The 23,654-nt window shown below is 44.6% G+C and overlaps 1 protein-coding gene across 1 annotated transcript in view; it reads left to right on the forward strand.

Annotated features, from left to right (window-relative positions):
• Positions 1-23,654, forward strand: part of CMSS1 (cms1 ribosomal small subunit homolog) — a 281,437-nt gene that overhangs the window by 242,143 nt on the left and 15,640 nt on the right. Inside the window, exons 2-4 of the mRNA XM_069946127.1 lie at positions 10,628-10,728; positions 15,009-15,080; positions 20,551-20,680. Of these exons, the coding sequence (XP_069802228.1) occupies positions 10,628-10,728; positions 15,009-15,080; positions 20,551-20,680 (303 nt within the window). The remainder of the gene's footprint in view (positions 1-10,627; positions 10,729-15,008; positions 15,081-20,550; positions 20,681-23,654) is intronic.

Consider the following 23,654-nt stretch of genomic DNA (forward strand, 5'->3'; position numbering starts at 1 on the left):
ACTGTCCTTTGGCAAGCAGCTGCATGCAGGACATAAAGACTGTCACCTGCCACCAACCCCAATGTTCTTTTCAATGGCCGTCACTTGTAAATGTGCAGGCAAGGCATCAAGAGGACTGACGCCTGCCACCATTCCCGTTATCCCCTACCGCCAGTTATAGAGCTGCACACGGTCTGCCCTTATTGCGTTGCCTGCTGCCACACCGTACGCTGTCCCTGCTGTGCTGTACGAGTGTGCTGTGGTGAGCTCCCCCTGGTGGCCCTAAGCCGCCATACTGTACACTGTCCCTGCTGTGCATGTGATATGTAAATTATTCTTTATGGAAAAATAAGACGTCCCCTGAAAATAAGACCTATCACATCTTTGGGAGCAACAATTAATATAAGACACGGTCTTATTTTTGGGGAAACACAGTATCAGGAGTATCAACTGATGTTTGTGCCGAACACAGAACTCAGATGTGGTGCTGAGGACAGCAACAGGTAGAAATACAACCCATGGGGCACTATTAGGGTGCCTTTACATGATGTTAGTGATGTGGCTTTAGCATGTTTGAAAATCCATAGCTTGTTTGACCTCTCTCCAGTGGATCAATGTACCGTATTTTCCAGCGTATAAGACGACTCTTTAACCCCGAAAAATCTTTTTCGAAGTCGGGGGTCGTCTTTTATGCCGGGTATGGTCGCCCCCTACGGTGGGGGAGCTCAAAAATGGCGGCACCCCCACTGTATGGTGCAACCACTACAAAAAAAAACCAGTTAACTCACCTGGGGCCCGTTCCCGGCATCCGCTTCTTTCCATACTGTTCCCTGCGCAGGCAGTGTGACGTACACTACCTGCACCAGAGATCCCCGAACCTCTCCCGGGCAGCCGAGCGTCTCATCGGAGAAGCTTGGCTGCCGGGAGAACTTTGGGAGAATGACAGAGGCTCCGGAAGTACCCAATACCTCTGTCATTCTCCCGAAGCTTTCCTGGCAGCCGAGCGTCTCCGAGCTTATCTGATGAGACGCTCGGCTGCCCGGGAGAAGGTCGGCGATCTCAGGTGCAGGCAGTGTACATCACACTGCCTGCGCCGGGAACGGGACAGGAAACGCGCTGATGCCGGGAACGGGCCCAGGTGAGTTAACTGTTTTTTTTATTTTTTTATTGAGCTGCAGTTAACCCCTGCCTGACCACAGCAGGGCTGCGGTCAGGCAGGGGTTAACATTTTCCATCGTAGAATGCAAACCCCTGACAATCTTCTTAAAAGTCAGGGGTCGCCTTATACACCGGAAAATACGGTACTGCACTGTGGTATTCTGGGAAATAAGTACTTTATTTTCCTATGAGTGATGAACGCCAAAGCACGGTATCTGTCAACGGTATCCATGTATCACTCATGTCATGAGTAGAGATCAGCGGGTAAACTCGTTCAAGTAGCGGGGTGCTTGAAAGTACTCAAAGCCCTAACAAGTATCGTGTGAAACTTCTGTAAAATAGCAAGTCTCCTCCCCGCGTGGTTTGGGGGCTTAAATTAGCAATAAGCATGTTGGGAAGTGGCTGAGGCTGCTGGTTGTGGCTGCTGGTCTAGTAGTGATTGTCCGGCCATACCAGGTGACCTGGGTGTATATAGGCCCTGGTCACCTGATGCTCGAGTCACTTACTAGCAGAGGGAGGGATGCTGGAGCAGGGACAGAGTTAGGGTCCTATTCCACGGGCCGAGCAGGGCCCGATCAACGATGTATACGAGTGCCGATCTGCTAGATCGGAGCTAGTTTACTGGGCCTATTCCACGGCCCGACTATCATTACCGATGTTCTTGCAGCCCTTGTTTCATACATTACCTGTCCAGGCACAGGTCTTCTCCTTCTCCTGGTACCGTGCGGCAGCAGCAGCTTCGGAGCGGCCTGACTGAACTGACAGAGCGCTCAGCCAATCACTGGCCGTGGCGGTCCTGGCCAGTGATTGGCTGAGCGCTCTGTCAGCTCAGACAGGCCACTCCGAAGCTGACGCGCGGGATCGGGAGAAGGAGAAGACCTGCGCCTGGACAGGTAATGTATGATGTTTGTGAAATCGCCCTCCATGCCTGCTATTCCACATAGCCATGCGCAGGTGGCGACCAATGATTTTAGGTTTGAACCTAAATGAACGATCAGCCGTTGACTCGATCATCAGCTGATCATTCTCTCTATTCCACGGAGCGATAATCGGCCGAATCTGCCCTATTCAGCCGATTACCACTCTGTGGAATAGGCCCCTTAGTGTACGGCTTAGTTTTATTAGGTAGTTTGGTGACTAGCTAACAAACATCCAAAAGTTCTTTTCAGGTTTAGTTACCTCTAAGTGTGACACAAAAAAACAAACAAAAACAAAACGATATTGCATACAATTTACCAGTATTATAGGGTGTATTGTTTGTACAGTGTACTGGTACTGGTATATAGCTAGTATACGCAGTTGTATGCGGTACACAGTAGGAGTACTAGCTTTAATCCAAATCTACCCAAAAGTGCTTTTTAGGACTAGTAATATCCCTGTGTGACACAGAAAAATCTGAATCTGCCATACAGTATAGTATACTATAGTACTATAGGGTCTATTCAGTCTGATAGTGGTCCAGTATACGGCTAATACAGTGGCCTGGGAGTCTTAGATGCATCCATGCATGCGCTCTCTCCTGTTCCCTTTCTTTTTCTGTGGTTTCACTTTCTTCAGATGGACCAGACACCCTCCTCTCTGCCGAATATGAGGCCCCTGAAATAATACTCTAATCTCCCATTGACTTTAATAGGGTTCGTTACTTAATTGTATTGAAAACTTCTTGACACCAGTGACATGCATTTGAGTATTTTAATGCTCGCTTACCTCTAGTCATGAGCCTTCTATAGCTTTTCATGATGTATCCGGTAAATAGGTGTTACTATAGCCCATAGGATATAATAGTCGGCTATAGGATTAGGAATAACAATGGCGCGCTCCATGTCTCCATGACTGAGCTGTTCTTGCAGCAGACAGGTGAGCTACCGAATTTTTGGAGTTAAAGAACAGGGGTGATGCTGTTTTTGGAAGAAAGCGGCCATGTCTTTGTAATCCCGGCTAACCCCTTTAATCTTATGGTTGATTGATGTCACTTACATGTATGGTGGATATGAAGTTACAGGCGTTACATCAGGGAGCAGCTACAATAATTTACACCTCCATTTTTAATTCTTATGTGAAAATAGATTTACTAAACAATTAGCATTTCTTTTTATTTCATTTGCACAGATGGGTTACTATGCTTGTGCCAGGACCCAGTATGGCATCGCACGGACACCTCTGTAATATGAGGTCATCCTGCGTGTCACAATTTAGTTTTTCTCAATGATTTTCATGGTTATGGACCCCACAACTGAGATTAGTATGATACAGATTGAGCACGGCAATATGCATAAGTGCAGGAGCCAGCGGGAAGGCAGGCTGGCCCAGCAGCAGGGGGCACAAGTGTGGTATGTCTATGGGCAAGCAGTCCCACAGCTGGTGATGGTGTCTGTAGCTTATGTCACAAGAGCTTCATCGGGTAATCCTGTGCTCCTTAGGAGAGCGCGGGGAGGGGGGCTGCACAAGTAACTTGTAAATGGAGATAAACATATTTTATTGTTTTGTTAGTGTATTTTTATAGTCACGATGAAGAGTGTTAGCAACACCCTTGAAACACGTCGGTTTTACATGAAATATGAATAAAGATTGATTTTATGTAGAGTCTTCACTTTCTTGTACTTGGATATTATAGATGTCATTGCTCCAGGGCACACTGTGTTACATGTCCGGATGGATAGAATGCACGAGATGTCCTCGCTGTTATCTGTGCGGACAATGAACAAGATGGACCCAGATTTCGAGAAAATATAACAGTCTTTTACTTGCCAAACAGATCACTCAATAGAATAGAAGCTCAGTTTTGTGTATCACATTATTCCAAGAAATGGGTAAATCAGGGGTGGACGGAAGAACGTGTGTGCCTTCCAGGAAGTAGGGTAAGGGCCCTATTACACGGGACGATTATCGTGTGAAAAATTGTTATATCTTTCGTCTTTAAATGATCGTTTAATCGTTCTGTGTAATTGCAGGCAATGATCAAAAAATCGTTCGTATGTTGTTGATCATTGATTTAGCTCTGGACCTAAAATTATCGTTAATCGTTTGCTGTAATTCCACATTCGTTCGCTCAAGTTCTGCATTTTTTCACTAATCGTAATTGCACATTGTCCATTGTTTTGCTGGGATCAGAAGGAATAAACGATCATACAAACAATCGCAATAACGATCGCAATAACGATCGTAACTAACGACCATCGTTCTGTGTAATATGATGAACGATTTCAGGTTAATGATAAACAATCTCGTTTGTGATTGTTTATAGTTAGTCGTTAATCATTAAAAATCGCTCCATGTAATAGGACCTTACTGCCTTTAAGGGTAGCTTCACACGTACAGACTCGCAGCGTTAATAACGCTGCGAGTCGGCTAGGTCCTGGCAGATCACTGTCACTACATACTCGCAGCTGTCTGAACGACCGCTGCGTGTATGTAAATCTGCCGGCCGCTTAACCCCTTCTGATGCTGCCTGCCTCCCGCTCCGCTCTGTATACATACCTCCTCGCTGCACGGGGTCCCGGTGTACTGCTCTCCCGCCCGGCCAATCAGTGTGTTGCCCTGCCGCTGCCACTGATTGGCCGGGCGGGAGAGCAGGATGCTGGGACCCCGTGGAGCGAGGAGGTATGTATACAGAGCGGAGCGGGAGGCGGGCAGCATCAGAAGGGGTTAAGCGGCCGGCAGATTTACATACACGCAGCGGTCGTTCAGACAGCTGCGAGTATGTAGTGACAGTGATCTGCCAGGACCTAGCCGACTCGCAGCGTTATTAACGCTGCGAGTCTGTACGTGTGAAGCTACCCTTAAAGGCAGTAAGGTCCTATTACACGGAGCGATTTTTAATGATTAACGACTAACAATAAACAATCACAAACGAGATTGTTTATCATTAACCTGAAATCGTTCATCATATTACAGAGAACGATGGTCGTTAGTTACGATCATTATTGTGATCATTATTGCGATTGTTTGTATGATCGTTTATTCCTTCTGATCCCAGCAAAACAATGGACAATGTGCAATTACACTGAACGATTAGTGAAAAAAAGTGGAACTTGAACGAACGTGGAATTACAGCGAACGATTACAGAAAAATTAATGATAATTTTAGGTTCAGATTTAAATCAACGATCGACGACATACGAACGATTTTTTGATTGTTGCCTGCAATTACACAGAACGATTATTGTCTAAATTCGAACGATATAACGATATTTGGCATGATAATCGTCCCGTGTAATAGGGCCCGAAGTCATGGTGGCCTAAGGGGTTAAAGCCAGATGCACTCCCCCTTAGACAAAAATAATGATGGTGCACAGCAAGAGTTGGCATGACCCTGTCCCTGAGTACGTCTGATCTGATGAATGTGACATCCTGTGTTACTAGAAATCACTGTCCAACAAGGCAAGAATCCTTCTTCTCAGTGACCCCTGACCTCTGCCCTCAGTAGGATACTAGCTTTCTTCTGCTTAGAGGCCTCTGACCTCTGTCTTGGTTACTGGTATCTAGAAGGATGCAGTTAACCTGCTTGTATGAGGTAGTGGCGGATTAGAAAAACACGGCTGCTTTCTTCCATGAACAGTGCCACACTTGTTAGTTGGTTGTGTTCGGTACTGCAGCTCAACTATATTGAAGTGAATGGGGCAGATTTGCAATACCAGTTACAGCCTGTAGTGCTATGTAGGACATTGAACAAAGTGATTGTAAGCCATGGCTGAGAGCATGTATATAGACAGATGGCGATGCAATGCAATGTAAAATGTGGAGCCCCATATAGGATTATAATGTAGTATTTGGGATCTGTAATAAACCAATGTGGCTGCATTATGGGGGTCATATAGGGGCTGTACGTTAGTGACAGCAATGTGATTGGATCTTACTATGTTACTATGATAAAGGATAAGCTTTGTTTGTGGAAAGTTTTCTTACATTGTCTTACATTGACATCACCAAGAAATGTCCCTAAAATTGGGCCTGCCCCGTCCCTGATCTCATTAGTTTAATCCGGTCCTGAAATTAAAATCTTCTTCTTGTTTCCAGACAGGATTTAAGCTACACTGCGCCTAATCTATGGCAGACCGCGCCACCCTTTCTCTGCCTAAACTATACACCCTCATTGGCTTTTTAACCCGTTGGTTGCTGTTATTTTTTTTATTTTTTTATGTTTGGTGTTTTTATTTTTTTATGTTTTTACGTTTTCTCATCAAATTCAATGGGAAAACGGAATTCAGTCCAGTGATGTGCCTTTTCTGTAGGGTTTAATGATTGGGAGAGAGGAAACTATACATGTATAAATGTAATGGTGCTTGATATGTGAACGGACATATAAATGGCTGTGTAGACCTCCAGCATGGCTTATCTCCGGTTAAAGAAATCAGCCACCAAAAAACCTTGTCCAGTCTATTTATGAGTAAGCAAAATTGGGGCCAATTGTGTAAATATGTCACATGGCATCCGGGAAAATCTTTTTCTTTCAAATTAACTGGTTCCAGAAAATTATATAGATTTGTAATTTACTTATTTTTTTAAAAAAATCTTGGCTTCCAGTATTTATCAACTGCTGTATGTCCTGCAGGAAGTGATGTACTCTCTCCAGTCTGACGCAGTGCTCTCTGCTGCCACCTCTGTCCATGTCAGGAAGTGTCTAGAGCAGGAGAGGTTTTCTATGGGATTTGCTGCTGCTCTGGACAGTTCCTGACATGGACAGAGGTGGCAGCAGAGAGCACTGTGTCAGACTGGAGAGAATACACCACTTCCTGCAGGACGTACAGTAGCTGATAAGTACTGTGAGACTTGATATTTTTTAATAGAAGTAAATTACAAATTTCTGTCACTTTCTGGCATCAGTTAATTTAAAAGAAAACATTTTTTTTATAAACTACCCACTTAAAACCACAGTAGACCACACTTTTTAGTCTTGTTCAGAAGATGTGTTCATTTGGGAAGTAGACTGGATGGAGTCAGTAGCTGAGTGGATTCAGTCTGTTAAACCCAATGGGCCCACTGCAAGTGCATATTCCAGCTGACACCATGGATGAGAATGGGGCCTCACATGATGGGAATAGGGCCTTGTGATGTGAATGGAGCCTTGCAATGGGAACGGAGCCTCGTGTTGGGAATGGGGTTTAATGTGTTGGTAATGGGGCCTTGTGATGTGAATAGGGCCTCGTGATAGGAATTGCTCCTCAGGTGATCTGAATGGGGCCTCATGTGATGTGAATGGGGCCTCATGTGATGTGAATGGGGCCTCATGTGATGGGAATGGGGCCTCATGTGATGGGAATGGGGTCTCATGTGATGGGAATGGGGCCTTGTGATGTGAATAGGGCCTCGTGATAGGAATTGCTCCTCAGGTGATGTGAATGGGGCCTCATGTGATGTGAATGGGGCCTCATGTGATGTGAATGGGGCCTCATGTGATGTGAATGGGGCCTCATGTGATGGGAATGGGGTCTCATGTGATGGGAATGGGGCCTTGTGATGGGAATGGGGCCTTGTGATGGGAATGGGGCCTCATGATGTGAATGGCTCCTCATGTGATGGGAATAAGGCCTCATGTGATGTGAATGGGGCCTTGTGAGAGGAATGGGGCCTCGTGATGGGAATGGGGCCTCGTGATGGGAATGGGGGCTCATGCGATGGGAATGGAGCCCTGTGTAATGTGAATGGGGCCTCATGCGATGTGAATGGGGCCTCCCTTCCACCCAGTAAGAGGTGCTGACGTATACGGAATCCCTTCCTTAGAAAAGAAATAAAGGTCATCACTCCGCTAGTGCGGCCGTATGTTCCGTAGGCATCAGCTCCTTTTATTTCCTCTGTACACGATGTACATGGTTTCGGTGGCACTTTTCCGACCAGCACTTGACTATTTCTGATGAAGTCTTGCTGCGGGCCATAAAAAGCGCTGTCAGATGTGCTCAGATAGTCCCATATATCAGCCACTGACAGAGCAGCTATTTTACACCACTCAATAATGTCCCCAGGCCTGGACGGGGCTGGTCGTACGGGGCCGCATTCCTTTACAGGCCCGGCCTGGTGAAATGACTCTTTTAGATACAGCAGAGGACGCTTTTAGACTCTTCTCAGAAGCCCTCAGTGTATATTTGCATTGGTGACAGTCACTCAGCGACTTACAGTTAACTTGTAAAGTTTTATTTATTATGATGACCTTTCAGTAATAAAACCGAGAAGTGGAAATTTCTTGAATGAATAGACAAGGGTAAGGTTATTTATATAGCGCTCACATAGTCCATGGCGCTTTACAAGTGGGAGATTGCACAGAAGGAAATGATATAAAGTCATTCGAACAGATATACAGGGGCCTGCGCCTATGTGACACCTCTCTGACACGCTGTTACGCGACTTTTTGTTTTTTAAAAAATTGCTGAGAAATCACGAGCAGGTCACATTCGCATACACTGAGGTCTCTGGTCGCCATGTGCGACTTGTATTATTTGATTATTTTCGTAGTCATCTCACATTACTGAAACAGCTCGATAAGCAGTGCTGCCATGCTTCAGTCCGTATGCGGTAACTGTATCAGATTATTGCGTCATACCTATACTGAATATAGATTAAAGGGGTAATTCTATTCTTTTAAAAAAATCTCCAGTATTCCAGTACTTATCAGCTGCTGTGAGTCCTGCAGAAAGTAGTGTATTCTCTCCAGTCAGACACAGTGCTCTCTGCTGCCACCTCTGTCCATGTCAGGAACTGTTATTTTTATACCACTTCATACCTGGGTTCACACTGTGCTTTTGCAGTCTGTTTTTCTATCCTCTTTATGCACAAAAAATAAATAAAAATAATTAAAAAACATGTATTTGTGTGCATCGTTTTGATCTGTTTTTACAGACTGCCATTATAGAAAACATAAAAAAAAAAACTGATCAAAACGCATCCTTTTTTTTTTTTTTTTTTTAAGCATAAACAAAAATGTGATTGGCCATATTTTTGGGTATGCTAAAAACAGGATGCATTTTGATCTGTTTTTTTTTTTTTTCAAATGCAAGTCAATGGAAAAACAAATCAAAATTCATGCGTTTTTTTATTTTTATTTTTGCATAAAACGGACTGCAAAAACGCAGTGTGATCCCAGCCTTCCCCTGGTGTGACAATTTTGAGTGGCGTTTATTTAGATGATGCATAGATACAAATGCGCTGCATAGTTTTCTCACTTTCACGGGATGCGACCATCTTCTGTATCTGCACAATTTGCAGCTTGGCAAAAGCAGCAGAAAGTGAAATGCAAGTGACAATGTTATTGACCCGAGCTGCAAGGTTATAAGTTTCCCTCATTCATCACCATAGATTCCTTCCCGCTATCCTATCTCTCCTCCAGTCAAGGTGAACCTTGCTCTGTGCTGTCAGATGGCACGTAATGAAGACTGAATGTGTTCCATGACATTCCCTCCATTCCCGCACTCATTACACGTAACAATACTCTGCCTATTAACATGCCACACTGCAGCTGGTTGGTTGTTTTTCTGATAATATGTGAATATAGAATTTAATACATTTATTTTTCAAACATTGCCCTTGTTCTGTGCTGCATGTAGAAACCGCATGTACAGTACTGATGGGGGCATATTGCAGTTTTATGTTGTTCACTATTTGGGCCATCAGGAACCTTCATTGCTGACCGCTCTTCTGTCTCCATGTCTATTGAAGGCTGGAAGTCACGCTCTCCAATGCATCTTTATGACAGGTGACTTAGTGTCACTGTTGTGTTTTTTTTTTTTTTTTTTCTTCCAGAAATCAATAGTCCAGACGATTTTTAGAAACTTTGTAATTGGGTTTATTAGGCAAATATGCCATTATCTGCATTTAAAAAGACTTTCCCCAGGTCCCCCCTCCTCTCTCTCTCTCTCTCTCTCTCTCTCATCAACTGCTCATTATCAGGAAATCTTGACTAGTTTACATCATCGTCATGGAGGAGGGAGATTAGCCGCCAGCAGAGAGCAGAGAACAAAGGATTACACAGCAGGACCTGTGTGAAAGCCGGTATTCAGGGGTCAGAGAGGTCATTGCTGACTTCTGAGGAGATAGCCCAGTGATGTAGCTGTAAATTGACTCTTTGTTGTCCTGTTTTGGTGCCTCTTCTCCCTCCACCCCCTCCCCTCTCCGTAGAAAACCATGTAGACAGTGTGGAGAGCTTCAAACTGCTTTTTCATGATAAAAATGCATTTTTCAGCTAATAAACCCAGTTACAAAGTTTCTTAAAATCACCTGTACTATTGATTTCTGCAAAAAAAATTTAAACGACAATGACACTTTAATATTGCATTGATAGTGTGTTGAACTGTGTAATGGAATGAGGTTAGGGTAACATGGAGTACCTCCCATAAAAATATTCTGATGAATACCGTGACATAACCAAGCGTCTCCTTGTATGTTTGGTCGTTTCACATCTGTATGTATTTTGTTTGCAGAACACAAAAGCGTAGTAGACTAAGCAGTGCTCTATGGGTGTACTACCTTGCCTGAACTGTAGTTTGTGTTTTTTCCCCTCTAGAACCCGTGGAGGAAGTTAAAGAGCCAGAGGAGAGTGATGATGAGCCTAAGCCAAAGAAGACCAAGAAGGCAGATCAGCCTACAAAAAAGAAAAAGAAGCTGGTAATACATTGTGCAAAGGAACATAAAAAGCAGCAAAGGTGTCTGGTAGCATCTGTACAGTAGCCATATCAGCTCTACCAAATGGGTAGATGGCAAGTTATAGTCAGAATCCAGTTAGAATTTTTAAAGGAGCATAACTGCAGTGTAATTTACTTTTATAAAAAAAATCTTAAGTCTTCCCATACTTATCAGCTGCTGTATGTCCTGCAGGAAATGTTGTTTTATTTTAAGTCTGACACAGTGCTCTCTGCTGACATCTCTGGCCGAGACAGGAACTCTGCTTTGGTTTTCTATGACTCCCCATAGAAAACCTCTCCTGTTCTGGACAGTTCCTGTCTCGGCCAGAGGTGGCAGCAAAGAGCACTGTGTCAGACTGAAAATAAAACAATATTTCCTGCAGGACATACAGCAGCTAATAAGTACTGGAAGACTTGAGAATTTTAAATAGAAATAAATTACAAATCTATATAACTTTCTGACACCAGTTGATTTGAAAGAAAAAGATTTTCACTGGACAACTCCCTTAAGGGGTCTGTTCATCACTTACTGTTGTTTCCTTTAACTCCATCCACCATCTGCTATACATTTACAGTGCTGGAAGTAGGTAGTAGTAGTTACTTGCCTTGTAAATGTATAGAAGAGTGACAAGGGCATAGACCCTATCTCAAAACTACAGCCCTTAGTTAACAGAGACATTTTAGTACCCCCACACAGTAGTTAGGTCTTGACCTTTGTGCCCCCACCCAGTAATTAGGCCTCCTGATTATTATTTTTTTATCTCTTAAAGAGCTATGTTTTGATCTTAATTTTTTGTCTGTATTTGGTTTACATCTTTTGGCTATATATTGTGGACAGGGAGGAGAGCAGACTTGGAGAACAGCTCACAATGGTTGTAGATAGGGAGGAAAACAGGTACAAGGCATTTTGCAGGAGAAGATTGCACAGGCTGTGTACAAGTGTAGAGAAAGAAGGGCACCCACAGCAAACTGTACACTCCTGAACAGACAGACCTCACATCAAGCATGTATTACAGGGAGGACGCATCCATATGAGAAAAGTCTGAACCTGGAAGCGGGCTGCAAGCTGGAATCTGAAAACAAATGAAGGAATGGGGATTGCAGACGGAAACTTAAAGTGTCACTGTTGTTATAACTTTCAAAATCTAAATCAACAATAGATGTGATATAAAGCAAGTTTTCAATTTACATTTATTATTTAGTTATCATGGAAAACACGGCACTTCCTGTTTTCTGACTTTTTTTTCTCAAAAAAACTGGAAACAGTCAGAAAACAGGAAGTCCTGTGTATCCCAGGCCATCTGAGCGATCACAGAGAGAAGTCAGTCATGTGATTGATGGACACATTGAGCCATTACTCTCTGTACTGGCTGGAATTCCTGTGTTTAGTCTGTTTAGTCTGCACAAGTCAGGAAATCTGCCTTCAGGAGACTGGACCTGGATACAGGTAAGTATAGCTCTTATATAGCTGCCTTCAGGAGACTGGACCTGGATACAGTAAGTATAGCTGTTATATAGCTGCCTTCAGGAGACTGGACCTGGATACAGTAAGTATAGCTGTTATATAGCTGCCTTCAGGAGACTGGACCTGGATACAGTAAGTATAGCTGTTATATAGCTGCCTTCAGGAGACTGGACCTGGATACAGTAAGTATAGCTGTTATATAGCTGCCTTCAAAAGACTGGACCTGGATACAGGTAAGTATAGTTGTTATTTAGCTGCCTTCAGGAGACTGGACCTGGATTTCTGGTAAGTATAGCTGTTATATAGCTGCCTTCAGGAGACTAGACCTGGAGACAGGTAAGTATAGTTGTTATATAGCTGCCTTTAGGAGATTGGACCTGGAGACAGGTAAGTATAGCTGTTATATAGCTGCCTTCAGGAGACTGGACCTGGATTTCTGGTAAGTTCAGCTTTGTTTTATAGCATGATAACAACAACAACAAAACATTAATGTATATTGCAAACTTGCTTTATTTTACATCTACTGTTGATTAAGATTTAGATTTAGAGTTAAAAAGGCAGGTACACTTTAATGCTTTTTTTTTTTTTTTTTTTTTTTTAAACTCTCTAAGGCCCCCTTCACACCTCCGGAAAAACCACCCGGATTTCCAGACCCATAGAGTTGCATTAGTCACGGACACCCTTCCGGATTTTTCCGGAAGGGTGTCCGTTCCGGAAAATAGATCCGTAAAAAATAGGACATGTCCTACTTTTGTCCGGAATTCCGGCCCGGACGCCCCCATAGAAGTCTATGGGAGCGGCGCAATCACGGGCACTTTCCTGATGCACATCAGAAAAATTGCTGCCAACATCGCTTCTAAACCCCCTCCCCGCCGGACCTCACCGCATCAGACTCCTGCCAGCCCTGCCCCCGGACCGGAGCAGTGCCGCCGATCTCCAAATCAGGCCCGGACAGGTGAGATCCCCCCCCCAGAACTAAAACTCCCACCATGTCCTACAGGTCATGATGGGAGTTGTACTTCTGCAGTCTGTGGCCATCCAGGTTGCAGAAGTACAACTCCCATCATGACCTGCAACCTGGGTGACCACAGACTGCAGAAGTACAGAAGTACAACAGTTTTTCCTGATGGTTTCCTGAAAGTAAAAACAAATTACTGTCAGGAAATCCTGATACTTTCCTGATGACATTTGAGGCCTCCTGATCAGGATTTCCTGACAGTAAAAACTGACACGGACATGTGAATGGGGCCTAACTTATGTAAAAAATAAATTTTTTTCCTTGTGAAAGGTGTTCATAATACTGACCTTAAAAAAACAAACCTAAAAAAAACTGTGTAATCAACTGGTGCCGATATGTTATACAGATTTGTAATTTACTTCTATTAAAAAAATCTCAAGTCTTCCAGTGCTTATCAGCTGCTGTATGTCCTGCAGGAAGTGATGTATTCTTTTCAGTCTAGAGAGCAGGAGAAGTTATCTATAGGGATTTGCTACTGCTCTGGACACTTCCTGACATGGACAGAGGTGGCAGCAGAGAGCACTGTGTCAGACTGGAAAGAATACACCACTTCCTGCAGGATAACAGCAGCTGATAAGTACTGGAGATTTTTAAATGGAGGTAAATTACAAATATGTATAACTTTCTAACCCCAGTTGATTTGAAAGAACTTTTTTTTATTATTACTGGAGTACCCCTCTAAGGGGCTATAGTAAGATGCTGTAGAATCAGAGGTATTTGTTGTCACGGTGCAAGTAGCCGGCAATCAGGGCTTCTATCACGTCCACGTTCCCCAGCTCATTTTCCAGGAGGTTTATGTCTGACATCAGTCATGTGAATGGTTGGGAATGACCCCCGAACCTTGGAATGTAAACGCTGATGTAATTGTGTCCGTTTTCCATCTGGATCCCTCTAGGCCAAAACCTATAATATTTTCCTACACAGAACACGGCACAGGAAACTGTTATAACAATCTGAGCTTCAAACATACATGGAAGAAGTATTTCAGATGATGCGGCCGGGCCAGATCGGCACGCTTCCTATTACCGCTTATTAGGAAAATCTACTTACCGTATCACCAGATGTGACAGATTATAGGAAGGGAAGCCAGACTGATGTGAAGACATTGCTCTTTTAGCTTCCAGTATCTGAGTCCATGGGCTTGGATCTTATACAAAGCTTGTGGCTGGTTGTCAGCTGCTGCAGTGTCTCCATATAGCAGGATGTAGCGTCCTGAGTACAATGCTACCACTAAAGCCAGAGATTGGCTACATTTAAAGGAATTGTCTAGGATTACAAAATCATGGACGCCACTCCTGGCCGCAGTTTGGGTGCGGGTTTTGCAGCTCCGTACCATTTAAACTAAATAGGCCTTAATTGTAATACCACACATAACCTGAGGACAGGGGTGGCACTGTTTTTCTGCAAGAAAGTAGCTGTCCATTTGAAAATCTCCAGTCTTTCAATACTTATCAGGTGCTGTATGTCCTGCAGGAAGTGGTGTATTTTTTTTTACAGTCTGTAGAGCATAAGAGGTTTTCTATGGGGATTTGCTGCTGCTCTGGACAGTTCCTGAAATGGACAGAGGTGGCAGCAGAGAACACTGTGTCAAACTGAAAAAATACACCACTTCCTGCACGACATACAGCAGCTGATAAGTATGGGAAGACTGGAGCTTTTTAAATAGCAGAAAATTACAAATCTATAAAACTTTCTGAAACCAGTTTGATTTGCCAGAGTACCCCTTTAAGTAAACTTGCAGTAGACTCTTACATATAAGAGTTTCTATTTTATTTTGTAGCCGAAGGAATGCATCTTAAGCAAACCAGAAGAAAAGGAGGAGACGGCAAAGAAATCACGGAAGAGGAAGAAGGTACAAAAACTAATTTAAAACGAAGTTAAAGATAATTAAGAAGTAAAGATGATAATAATAATAATAATAATAATAAATCATTCATTTAGCAGTCTCCATCAGTATAATGGTGCATGCAGAGTTAGGCTGGGATCACACTGCATGTTTTCCAGTCTGTTTTTTTTTTTTTATCCCTTTTTTGCAAAAAATTTATGTATTTATGTGCATTTGATCCATTTTGTCATTGACTTACAATATATATACAGTGGTACCTTGGTTTAACAGTAACTTGGTTTAAGAGCGTTTTGCAAGAAGAGCTCAGTTTTTCAAAATTGTAACTTGGTTTAAGAGCATTGCTTTGGTTTAACCCCTTTGTGCTGCAGCTAGTTTGGGCCTTAATGACCAGGCTAATTTTTCAAAATCTGACCTGTCTCACTTTATGCTCTCATAGCTCAGTGATGCTTTAACGTATGCTAGCGATTCTGAGATTGTTTTTTCGTGACATATGGCACTTTATGTTAGTGGCAAAATTTGGTCACTACTTTGTGTGTTTTTTGTGAAAAACATCAAAATATCATGAAAAATTTAAAAAATTTGCATTTTATGAACTTTGAAATTCTCTGCTTCTAAAAAAAGAAAGTCGTAGCACATAAATTAGTTACTAAGTCACATTACCAATATGTCTTCTTTATTCTGGCATAATTTGGTAAACATATTTTACTTTTTTAGGGTGTTATGGGGCTTAGAAATTTATCAGCAAATTATCACATTTTCGTGAAACTGATTTTTTTAGGGACCAGTTCTTTTTTTAAATGGATTTAGAAGTCTGGTATCCTGAAAACCCCCATAAGTGACCCCATTTTGGAAACTACACACCTTAAAGAATTAATCTAGGGGTATAATGAGCATTTTAACCCTACAGGGGCTGGAGGAAAGTATTCACAATTAGGCAGTAAAAAAATTGAAAATTTAAATTTTCCAATAATATATACGTTTAGATTAAAGTTTCTCATTTTCAAAAGGAATATGAGACAAAAAGCACCCCAAAATTTGTAATGCAGGTTCTCTTGAGTACAACGGTACCCCATATGTGGGCGTAAACCACTGTATGGGCACACAGCAGGGCTCAGAAGGAAGGGAGCGCCAATTAGCTTTTCCAATGCAGATTTTGCTGAAGAAGTTTCTGAGCGCCAGGTGCGTTTGCAGAGCCCCTGTAGTGTCAGCAGAGAAAAAACCCCCCATAAGTCACCCCATTTTGGAAAGTACACCCCTCAAAGAATTCATCTTGGTGTGTGGTGACCATTTTGACCCCACAGGTATTACAGGAAAGTATTCAAAAGAAGACAGTAAAAATGAAAAACTTGAATTCTTCCAATAATATGTTCGTTTAGTTTGAAATTTCTCAATTTCACGAGGAACAAGAGGAAAAAATTACCCCAAAATTTGTAACGCAGGTTCTCCTGAGTACAATGGTACCCCATATGTGGGCATAAACCACTGCATGGGCACACAGGAGGGCTCAGAAGGGAAGGAGCGCCAATTAGCTTTTTCAATGCAGATTTTGCTGCAGAAGTTTCCGAGCGCCAGGTGCGTTTGCAGAGCCCCTGTAATGTCTGCAGAATAGAACCCCCCCAAAAGTCACTCCATTTTGGAAAGTGCACCCCTCAAAGTATTCATCTTGGTGTGTGGTGACCATTTTGACCCCACAGGTATTAGAGGAAAGTATTCAAAAGTAGACAGTAAAAATGAAAAACTCAAATTTTTCCAATATTATGTTCTTTTAGTTTGAAATTTCTCAATTTCACGAGGAACAAGAGGAAAAAAGTACCACAAAATTTGTAACGCAGGTTCTCCTGAGTACAATGGTACCTCATATGTGGGCATAAACCACTGCATGGGCACACAGGAGGGCTCAAAATGGAAGGAGCGCCAATTAGCTTTTTCAATGCAGATTTTGCTGAAGAAGTTTCTGAGCGCCAGGTGCGTTTGCAGCGCCCCTGTAGTGCTAGCGGAGTAAAATCTCGCCATAAGTCACTCCATTTTGGAAAGTGCACCCCTCATAGAATTTATTTTGGGGTGTGGTGAGCATTTTGACCCCACAGGTATTTGAGGAAAGTATTCAAAAGTAGACAGTAAAAATGAAAAACTCGAATTTTTCCAATAATATGTTCCTTTAGTTTGAAATTTCTCAATTTCACGAGGAACAGGAGAGAAATGTCACCCCAATATATGTAACACAGGTTCTCCTGAGTAGAACGGTACCCCATATGTGGGCATAAACCACTGCATGGGCACACAGCCGGGCTCAGAAGGGAAGGAGCGCCAATTAGCATTTTCAGTGCAGATTTTTCTGAAGAAGTTTCTGAGCGCCAGGTGCGTTTGCTGAGCCCCTGTAGTGTCAGCAGAATAGATTCCCCCCAAAAGTCACCACATCTTGGAAAGAGCACCCCTCAAAGAATTCATCTTGGGGTGTGGTGACCATTTTTACCCCACAGGTATTAGAGGAAAGTATTCAAAATTGGCCAGTAAAAATGAAAAACTCGAATTTTTCCAATAATATGTTGGTTTAGTTTGAAATTTCTCAATTTGACGAGGAACAGGAGAGAAAACGTACCCCAAAATCTGTAACGCAGGTTCTCCTGAGTACAACGGTACCCCATATGTGGGCATAAACCACTGTATGGGCACACAGCAGGGCTCAGAAGGGAAGGAGCGCCGATTTACAGGAGCAAAACCGCAGCTAGTAATGGTTATTAGAATAGCGCAGTTACTAAAATAAGATAAAAAAAATGAGATTACAGGTAATGTGGGGTGGTTACGGGCAACCAGGGGTGGTTATGGGCAACCTGAGGTGGTTACAGGTAATCTGGGGTGGTTACGGACAACATGGGGTGGTCACGGGCAACCTGCTGTGATTACGGCAACCTGGGGTGGTTACAGGCAACGTGGGGTGGTTACAGGCAACGCGGGGTGGTTACGGGCAATGTGTGGTGGTTATGGGCAACGTGTGGTGGTCACGGGCAACCTGCTGTGGTTACGGCAACGTGGGGTGGTTACAGGCAACGTGGGGTGGTTACAGGCAACGTGGGCTGGTTACAGGCAACGTGGGCTGGTTACAGGCAACGTGGGCTGGTAACGGGCAACGTGGGCTGGTTACGGGCAACCTGCTGTGCTTACAGACAATCTGGGGTGGATACGGGCAACGTGGGGTGGTTACGGGCAACCTGCAATGCTTACAGACAATCTGGGGTGGTTACAGGCAACGTTGGCTGGTTACGGGCAACCTGCAGTGCTTACAGACAATCTGAGGTGGATACGGGCAACGTGGGGTGGTTACGCGCAACCTGCAGTGCTTACTGACAATCTGGGGTGGTTACGGGCAACGTGGGGTAGTTACGGGCAATGTGGGGTGGTTACGGATAAACTGAAGTTCTTATAGGCAATCTGGGGTGGGTACCTGTAATCTGACATGGGCACCGCAATCTGGAGGGGGTCATTGGCAATTTGGGGTGGTCAGAGGCAAGGTGCGGTGGTCAGAGGCGACGTGCGGTGGTCAGAGGCGACGTGCGGTGGTCAGAGGCATTGTGGCGTGGTCAGAGGCATCGTGGCGTGGTCAGAGGCATTGTGGCGTGGTCAGAGGCAACGCGCAGTGGTTACGTGCAATCTGGGGGGGTTACATGTAATCTGGCATGATTACGGGGAACCTGGGGGGGTTATGTGCAACCTGGAAGGGTTACAGACAATCTGGGATTGTTACTGATAAACTGAAGTGCTTATAGGTAATCTGGGGTGGGTACATGTAATTTGGGGTGGTTACGGGCAACGTGCGGTGGTTACGGGCAACGTGCGGTGGTTACGGGCAACGTGCGGTGGTTACGGGCAACGTGCGGTGGTTACGGGCAACGTGCGGTGGTTACGGACAACGTGCGGTGGTTACGGGCAACGTGCGGTGGTTACGGACAACGTGCGGTGGTTACGGGCAACGTGCGGTGGTTACGGGTAATCTGGGGAGGGGTTAGGGGTAATTTGGGAGTAAACTGCAATTATTACTATAATAAAAAGTGTGTGTTTTATTTTTTTGTATGTTTGTCACTTTTTGTACTTTACATATTCATTTTCACTGTATTACTATGATTACTGTGATATTTTCTATCTCAGTAATCATAGTTCAGTGACAGAGACCAAATTGGTCTCTGTCACTTTAAATTTTCAGAGTTGGCTGGTTGTGAAGCGCATGCGCACTTCATAACCAGCCAGGACGTCGAGGAGGAAGGAGCTCCGTCGATCCGGTGAGTATATGGGGAAGGGGGGGGTGACTGGGGGACGGGGGTGACAGGGGGGGTGGGGGGCGACTTGGGGGGTGGGGGGACATCACTTTTTATCCCCTGTCACCAATCATTCATGGTGACAGGGGATAAAAAGTGCCGGGAGCACATGGCACAGGCGATCAGCGGTATATAGTATATACCGCTGATCGCTTGTACCGGGACCCCACAGGGGGGTCCCCGATGACTGCCCCATGTTCTCCGCTACCTCCGGTGGCGGAGAGCATGGGGCTTTCATTCATTTTAACCTTTTAATCGCTGTGAACCGACGTTAGTCGGTTCACAGCGATAGCGGCGGCCATCTTGGAAATGATGGCCGCCGGGGGAGGGGGGTTAGTTATCGGGGCACTAGGGGGGGCTGATCTGAGGTCTGGGGGATACTTATTTCATCTCCCCCCGCCGTAGATTCACGGCGGGGGGAGATGAAAGGTGGCGGCGGCACCGGTACTCTCATTTACCGACGGTCGCCGCTATAACGTTAATAGCGGCGATCGTCGGTAAGGGGGGGGGGCCGGGACGGACCTCACACACTGCCCCAACCCCTCAGCTACCTCCGGTAGCCGGGGGGATGGGGTGGGGGCCGTCCCGGCCCCGCAGCCTTATTCTCTGCCATCGCCGTAAAAAGCTGATGGCAGCAGAATAAGGCCCATTAGTGACCGCCGTAGAAAGCCGTATCGGCGGTCACTAAGGGGTTAAGAGCTGGGTGGGAGGGGGAGTGGAGGAGGGGCATGGTCTGCATAGCGGGGTCTACAGCCCTGTACTCTGACCCAGGAAGTCTCCCTCACCTTCCAAATCATAGCAGATCCACTTCAGGCTGGGGCTTACATCAGGGGACAGGACTGTGAAGGTAATCTCTCCATAGCTGTAACCCCTCTCTCCCCGGACAGAGAACGCTGCTATACTGTGCCCACATCTGCCCTGCTCATTCCTTCATGCTCCCTGCAGTCTGTCAGCCCTTGTGTTTCCCATCTCCATTCCATGTGCCAGCACAACAGACACCAGAACAGAACCTAGATAGGAACCGCCATACACTGGATCTTATACTGCTTTGTGGCTCCTGATGTGACCAAAGTGCAGTTTTTAGTCTTCGTACAATAGACAGTGCTAGAGATCGGCCTATATCAGGGTCCAGTACATTCACTTTCCTATTATAAATTTCTCTCTAGAAGACAATTACTGATGTCCTTGCCACATCTGCTCCAAAACCTGGAACTCCAGAAGATCTGCGACGTCTTATAGAGCAATTCTACAGCAAGACGCGGTCAGTGATCGAGATGGAGGAACTCAAGTTGCCAGGTATGACCCATCTCTCTTACCGAACTTCACTGCATTTATGTGTATTTTATTTTATTTATTTGTTCAAATCAACTGGTGCCAGAAAGTTATATAGATTTTTAATTTACTTCCTTTTTGTGCTGTTCTCCTCACTTATCTGTATGTTATTCAGATGTTTTATAACTGCATTGTTTACATTCATTCCTTGTTGTATTCATTACATGTATTCTTGTTGTGCTGCCATCTGCTGACCAAGAGTTTAGACTCCCCTCCATTTTCACATTTTTTGGTTTGTCCCTCAGTGGGTGTGTCTTATAGCCCAGTCTCCACGTCACTTCCTGTAGCAGGCATTCTTCATCCTGCTTCTGACTGGAGAAGTAGTGCTTGCTTGGGCTTATCAGAGTCATAATCTTCTGACCAGAAATTACAAGTGTCAGCAAGGTATCTTCTAGGAAAGCAGCAACAGCCCAATATAACTACTATACCGCATCTGTGACTAAGCTGTATGTGAAGTTATTAAACTACGTTCTGCTCAATTTCCTACTCTACCTGACGCTTATTCTGGTTCCTGTCTGCCTCATATGCTGGAATACAAGGTAGGAAATCTCCAGTCAGGCCCACTAGTCAGATAAACCTTCACTCGCCACATGTGGGGACAGAACAGTCAGAAGATTAACTTAAAAAGCCCAAAATCACAGCTAGAAATTGCCTGTAACCCAGACCAGTCAGAGGTCTCCATAGCAACAAGCACATGGTCAGCTAATCTGAGACAGCACGTCTGGTCAGGCCTCAGGACAAGCACAGTGTGTGTCTGCTGTATTCTACACCTGCATAGAAGTCTTCCACAAGCACCCCAAGCTGTTTCTCATATCTTACATGAACCTTTCACCACTGAGTAGAAGAACAGTTTTGTGTGTGAAGCTCCCTCAGACCATACCCCTCCTAAGAGACTTGCTGCATACCACCTCCCATTGGTCTGGCCACCCAGACTTGAAAACCCCACAAATCACTCAAATAACGCTGGGAATCATATCGGGGTGTCCTAAAGAAGCTGTGCTGCGATTTTCAGACCCCAATTCCAAAGTTAATTTTCTTAAAGAGACAGTACACTTAAAATCAAAATGGCCGAAAAGCATCCCGAGCAACTCCCCAGTGATAAAACACAGCAAGGACAAGTCGATAGTGATGATTTGGAACAGCAGGAAGCAGAACTCACACTTCCAACAGACCAAGTTGTCCGACCAAGACGCTCTCTCAAACCGACACTAAAGGTAATTGAAAATTATCATACTGCTAAAAATGAGCTCTGTGATGACCTGGAGGAGAGATGGAAACGAGTTACCTCCCTCGTGGCAAGTCTTCAATCCTTCAAGGGTGACGCCGAGAGTCAACAAGATGCTGTTGCATGGCTGAATACAGAGCATGAAAGATATAAGAGACTGTTTGCAAAGTATATCACCTTCTTAAAAGCCTCTAATATCGATGAAGCCTTAACAGAGCTGATCAAGGCAGAATCATCAGAAATAGAAAGAGACACCATGGTGCAGAATGCTAAAGATAAAGCGGAGCTCCGTATCTCTCATCTACAAGAGACTAGATCGCACCGATCAAATTCATCTAAACGTTCATCACGGTCATACAGATCCTCGTGCTCAAGAAGCTCAGTCCTGAGTGACAGAATACTAGAGGCCCGCATAGATGCAGAGCAATCCAAAATAAGACGTGCCTTCAGAGGAAAAGAAGTAATGGCAGAGGCTCAGATAAAGATTCTTCAAACAGAGATGGAAGAGGAAATTGCAATGGCCGAAGCTAAGGCTAAAAAAGAGAGTGCAGAAGCAGAGGCTCAGATAAAGATCCTTCAAACAGAGATGGAAGAGGAAATTGCATTGGCCAAAGTAAAGGTACTTGAGCAAGCAATGAGCCAAAGTCTCGATCCAGTTTGCTTGCCACAAGAAATAGACAATCCTGTCGATCGCACCAATGACTATGTGCTGAATCAGTTACCTGCGGCCCCCCCTATTTCTAGCACCATTCAAGCTGACAACACTGAAATCTCCAAGTCAGCTCTACCTGCAGCTACGGTGCCACCTATAGCACCCGCACAAACTGATGATCATCACCCAGATGTGCCTTCTCAAGGACAACTATCACAGGAAGATGGTTACCGAGTGTTTTCTGGCCTAGTCGCGCAGCACAAGCAGCGGTCGTCAGAACTTATAGAGGCTAAACCACAGCTCAACCCTGCAGCGACATCATTCTACCCTGGAACATCTCACCCTTTCACGCCAACCAACCCATACGCCCAAGGGGTACAACGAGTTGACACGGCAACAAGAAGTGAGAAAACAGATATATCTGAGTTCGCAAGGTACATGGTTAGCAGGGAGCTGATCAACACCAGTCTCTCCAAATTTGACGACCGCGCAGAGAGCTACAGAGCCTGGAAAGCAACCTTCAAAGCTGCCATCGCCAACCTCAACCTTACCGCAGAGCAGGAGCTTGATCTCATGGTCAAATGGCTGGGCCCTGGCTCTACAAATCGCATCAAGAGCTTAAGGACTGTCTATGTGGGACAAGCTGAAGCAGGTCTTGCCGCTGCCTGGCAGAGACTTGAACGTACCTTTGGCAGTGCCGAAGCAATAGAGAAAGCCCTATTCAAGAGACTGCAGAACATCCCAAAGATTAATCTGAAGGAAGTCCACAAGCTTCAGGACTTAAGTGATCTGCTCATGGAACTGGAACTTGCTAAAAGAGATCCTCGTCTATCTGGAATATGCTATCTGGATACCGCCCATGGGGTAAACCCAATCGTCACAAAGCTGCCATACAGTTTGCAGGAGAAGTGGGCAACATCAGTCTCAAGATATAAGAGAGCACATGATGTCACCTTTCCACCATTCATCCACTTCTGCAGGTTCATCGATGAACAGGCCCAGATGAGGAATGACCCCAGTCTTGACTTCCTGGAGCTCAACACTCCAGCTGCATCATCATC

This window comes from Dendropsophus ebraccatus, chromosome 11 (genome assembly GCF_027789765.1).
Source record: "Dendropsophus ebraccatus isolate aDenEbr1 chromosome 11, aDenEbr1.pat, whole genome shotgun sequence".
Classification (NCBI taxonomy): domain Eukaryota; kingdom Metazoa; phylum Chordata; class Amphibia; order Anura; family Hylidae; genus Dendropsophus; species Dendropsophus ebraccatus.